This window comes from Odontomachus brunneus, unplaced genomic scaffold (assembly GCF_010583005.1).
Source record: "Odontomachus brunneus isolate Ranch 3 - 2012 unplaced genomic scaffold, Obru_v1 Obru_scaffold_577, whole genome shotgun sequence".
Taxonomy (NCBI): domain Eukaryota; kingdom Metazoa; phylum Arthropoda; class Insecta; order Hymenoptera; family Formicidae; genus Odontomachus; species Odontomachus brunneus.
This window is the reverse complement of record NW_022640027.1, coordinates 3,888-8,985: the sequence shown is the minus strand read 5'-3', so window position 1 is coordinate 8,985 and position 5,098 is coordinate 3,888. Positions and strand designations below refer to the sequence as shown.

General features: G+C 34.4%; 1 protein-coding gene across 1 annotated transcript; it reads left to right on the top strand.

The window, feature by feature from the left end:
• Positions 1–3,566: 3,566 nt before the first annotated feature.
• On the top strand, positions 3,567–5,077 carry LOC116853742. The gene is made up of 4 exons (XM_032834920.1): positions 3,567–3,810; positions 3,930–4,118; positions 4,519–4,599; positions 4,730–5,077. Exons 2-4 carry the CDS (start codon positions 3,993–3,995, stop codon positions 5,075–5,077), a joined length of 555 nt encoding a protein of 184 aa, XP_032690811.1. The 5' UTR covers positions 3,567–3,810; positions 3,930–3,992.
• The last annotated feature ends 21 nt before the right edge of the window (positions 5,078–5,098 follow it).

Genomic DNA, 5,098 nt, shown 5'->3' with positions numbered 1-5,098 from the left:
TTTCCTTTCCCTCCTGAATCTGAGACAATACAGCTCCAATACCATGTCCAGAAGCATCGGTATCAAGAATATACTCAGTATTTTCCAGAGGAAAAGAAAGAACAGGTGGAGATGTCATCATTTTTTTTAAATCTTCGAATGCTTGTTGACATTGAATAGTCCAAAGAAATTTTGTCTGCTTATCTGTAAGAGAATACAAGGGTTTAGCAATTAAAGAGAAACCCCTGATAAATTTCCGATAATATGAACAAAAACCAAGGAAACTCCTAACCTGTTTTTTAGATTTCGGAATCGGCCAATCTATTATTGAAGAAATTTTTTTAGGATCAGAAGCAATACCTTCTCCCGAAATAATGTGACCAAGATAAGATACACTCTTACTAAAAAAAACACATTTTTTCGGATTAACCTTCAAATTAACCTCACGTAACCTTAAAAATACCTCACGAAGATTTTCCATCATTCCCTCAAATGTAGGGCCAAAAATAATCACATCATCTAAATAAACAAGATAAATTTTATATAATAGGCCTTCGAGAATCTTTTCCATCATTCTCTCAAAAGTAGCCGGAGCATTGCACAACCCAAACGACATAACATTGAATTGCCATAATCCGTTGCCAACCGAAAAAGCTGTTTTTTTCTTATCCTCGTCTAAGAGTTTCACCTGCCAATATCTATTCTTCAAATCAATAGTCGAAAACCAAACATTTCCCACTAAACGATCTAACAAATCATCAATTCTAGGAATTGGATAAGAGTCTTTAATTGTAACAGCATTAAAACTCCGAAAATCCACACAAAATCTATAAGATCCGTCTTTCTTTTGTTTTAATACCACAGGCGAAATCCACGGACTATGTGATTCTTCAATCACCCCCTTTTCACGCATTTCGTCAATAAGTTTTTCAACTCCCCCACGCATTTTTAGAGGAACACGTCGAGGGTTCTGTTTAATTGGTTTATTATCAGACAGCGTAATCTTATGCCTAACAACATCACAATTCCCAGCTACAACTACTTCTGAAAGCACATCTCTAAATTCATTTGAAAAATTATCAAATTCTTTCTTCTGAAAAACACTGAGCTCTTCCGGAAGTTGTATCGAAGATGTCTGCAAGTTTTCCGGAACACCTTCAGAAACACAACTAATCTGCGCACATTCCAACTTTTGTTTCACTGGCAAAATTCCCAACGCAGCTCTGATTCCTGTTTCAATATTTGTCTTACAAAGAAAATCCGCTCCCAACAAACAATCGTCTATTATTTCTGCGACATACACCGGAAGCTCTAATGAAAAAGATCCTAACTCAATTTTCACTATAACTCTTGAACTAAAAGGAACAGATTCTCCTGTTGGATAAACTAAATTTAATTTATTTTCAGATCTGCACAATGGAAAATCCCTCGAAAGTTCCTTAATAATTCTCTTATTAACTATAGTAACATCCGATCCTGTATCCACTTTGAGAAAACAAGATCTTCCATTTATTTTCCCCGAATAACTAAAATTCGGCAAACCTGCATGACTAATATTAACTACATTTTGAATAATTGGGGTCACGTCTTTGTTTGTCGAACCGACCCCAAAAAGTTCGGCAAAATTTAGTTTGACTGACTGGTCGAATTCCAAGACGGACATTCCGCGCGAAAATGTCCCAATTTTCCGCATTTCCAGCATTCTCTTTTGTTACTAAAATTTTCCGTTTGTTCACCCCGTGAAGTTAAATTCGACGAATTATCCACTGTTTTTTTAGGCCGTTTTATCATTGACGTTTCGTAACGCATACCGAAATTTCCAGCAACATTTCTGTTTCTTTCCCGAGGAAAACTATTTTCCTGAATCATTTTTATTGTCGATACCTGCTCAATCGCAATTCTAAGCGAAGTAATATTTTCTAATTGTAACGTTCTCTTAATAAAATTGTCAGCAACCGCAGTGATAAACTGCGCACAAGCAATCTTATCACGGATACTAAAATCACACTCCGGATAAGCTAAATGAGCTAATTTTTCTAAATCGACTCCTAAAGAAGCAAAATCCTCCCCAACTCCTTGTCTTCGATTTTGAAACCGAATATGACTTTCTTGAAAAGTCATACGTTCCCTAAATCTAAGCTCTAATTTACTCTTTACTTCATCAAAATTCATTTTCTCCTGAAAATTCCCAAGAACGGACCGTGCTTTTCCCCTTAAACTCGCAATTAAATAAACTGTTTTTAACTGATCATCCCATCTATTCCACGAGCAATTGTCTCAAATTGAATAAAATATTCTGTGACAGGGACAGTCCCGTCAAAAAAGTCCGGTTTTAACTCAGGATAAAAAGAATGATTCTGGCCTGGAAATTGCGGGTGCTCTCTTGACGCAGCTTGTCCTTGCAGCAGCCTCAGACGCTCCTCTCGAATCGCTCATAGCTCCGACATCGCTTCCTTCAACATTATCCTCATAGTTTCCTGCGTTTCCGCCGCTACTAGGGTCGGTGTCAAATGCCTAAGTCGCTTCCTCAAAGGAGCTCCCGATTCACCCGCTTCACTAGTCATATTGTCGCCTTATCCCGGACGAGCCCCCAAATTGTTACACTCTCGGGTTAAATTCACACAAAACTGTCACTTATAGAGAGGAATAAATAAATAACACCTTTAAAGGAGAACGAGAACTATTTTAATGGAAACTCAAATATAATTATAACCGAGTTTGATTCAAAGGCAACCAGATCTTTCACACGTCTTTACACTTCAAGATCTCATTGCAAACTCTCCTTATTTACAAGATCAATAATATGACATTAGCTCAAAATAATATGACGTTAGCACAAAACTACTGAAACGTAGTCGCGAACAGAGCAGCGCATTTTAATTAGAATCAAGACTGAAAACAGCGGGAGCGGTGCACTTGGACATGGTGCATTTGGACACAGCCAATCACAACACCGTGTGATTAGAGACATTTGTAGGGTCCCTTGGAACAGCGACTTGTGATTGGACTGTATTCAATTGCCCCGTGTCCAACTGATATACACCCAAAACAGCAACGGACGACGTCGTGGACAAATATCCCAGGGGGCTTATTCTGAAATTTGTTGCGTTATAATTTCACTAACGAAATTTGCGTTAACTCGTAACGCATTATTCTTAAGAATCCTCTTCTAAAAGCTACGTTAACGTTTTGCGTTATGAGTCGTCAGTTCTTTGGGCATCTTCGGGAATATAACGCAAATTGCGAAGGAACTAGGAGGAAATAAGAACGTAATAATCTCTATACCAATCATAGCAAAAGATTTAAAATATTTGAATCAGCTAAGGCCGCGTCCCACTTGACGACGATCCCGACGATCCCGTGTCGTTTTTTCGTCCTTTCCAGTCCTTTCGTTCTTTCGTTCAACAGCCGCTGTGGAGAAACGAGGATAGAATAAAATATTCGAAGTAATGTATAATTTATTTATACTTTATTTACTATATATATATAACTTATACTATGGGCACACATTGGTAATAAATAAATTGTAGTGAATAATATAATTTTTTACGTAAAATAAAAAAGGACTACATACATAACTGGATGAAACTAATAAACAATACATTTTTATAGGATGAAAATTGCACAGAAAAAGACAAGAGCCCCTAAAACAACAAATAAACAATAAGATTACCTAATTACATATATGGAGAACCATACAGCGTTTGCCACTGGCAAATTATTAGAAGCAAAGGGAAAGCCAACTCATGATGTACAATGGCAGCAATTAACTGAACAGTTAAATAGTTTAGACGGACCATCAAAGGACCAGGTACAGAAGGTTGGAAAAAAGTAAGTTTAATTGTAAATTTTTATCATAGTTGAAGTATTATTTCCTTACATTGTCTTCTTTATTATGAAATGCTATTTTTTTTATAATATTAGTGTATTGTTATGTATGTATATTGCAGCTGTGGTGTGATCAACGTAACCAAGCCAGAGGTCGGGCAGCCAAAGCAAAAGCAGCACAAAAGATGACTGGCAATATTGGAGCTCCAATACAATTGAAAGATTTGGATTTGAGAATCATTTCTATTTTTGGAGGTGAATCTTCTGTGGGCTTATCTATAATGGAAGTAGGACTCGAAGAGCAGCCTGAGGTTTGTTATTTTTTCATATAGAATGTTATATCAGCATCTTTGATCTTGCATATATGTGCAGTTAACTTTATCTTAATATTATATGTTTACTTATATTATATTATATGTTATATTATATATAATATATTATTATATTATTATATTATATATATATTATTATATTATATATTATATTATATATTATATTATATTAATATTATATGTTTACTTAATATTATATGTTTACTTATCTTAATATTATATGTATATTATGCATTAGCATTATAACATAATGCAGTTAACTTTATTTTAGCATAACCTTTGCATTCACTTACCATTTTGCTTTTATACATTCGTTATTTAGATTATTTTGCTTATTTAAAACTCATGAATAAATGAAACTGTGTCTCTACTTGAACAGGACATTATTAATCCATCAGTACTTTTGGGATTGGCATCAACTAATGTCTCCAAAGAAAATATTATTATTGAGGAAGAAAAGGTAAATATGAAATACAAGTAATAAAACAAATACAAAGCAATAAAACTTCTAAATATAAGCATTTTGTATACACTCCATTTTCTTATTAAAGTGAATTTGTTTTTCATATTTTTTCATGTTTTTCATGCAGGAAACATCAACAAGTGAAAAAAGCATAGATAAGGAAAATACAATTTCATTTTCATTGTGCCAAGATGATATTTTGCTTTCAACTTTTAATAATAAGAAAACATATCAGTCTCATCCAATATTCCAATCTTCCAATATTGATCGAATTCCTCTCCAGTCCATTGATGAACCATGTAGCAGCAAGCAACACAATGTACCTATGTCAACTAATATGTCAACTCAACTGACAATAGCCTCAAAAGAGTCATTGACTTCAAATGCATCAAGTATAACGAGATGCAGTAGTAAGTATTACATAGGCTACATTTCTATATTAATTATCAGTATAGAAAATCTAAACTATACATGATATAAACTAAAAATTTTCAAT

Coding starts and splice junctions, on each gene's coding strand:
- LOC116853742 (XM_032834920.1), top strand. CDS start 3,993: ATGACTGGCAATATTGGAGCTCCAATACAATTGAAAGATTTGGATTTG. Junction 4,119..4,518: donor GACTCGAAGAGCAGCCTGAG/GTTTGTTATTTT, acceptor CTACTTGAACAG/GACATTATTAATCCATCAGT. Junction 4,600..4,729: donor TTATTATTGAGGAAGAAAAG/GTAAATATGAAA, acceptor TTTTTCATGCAG/GAAACATCAACAAGTGAAAA.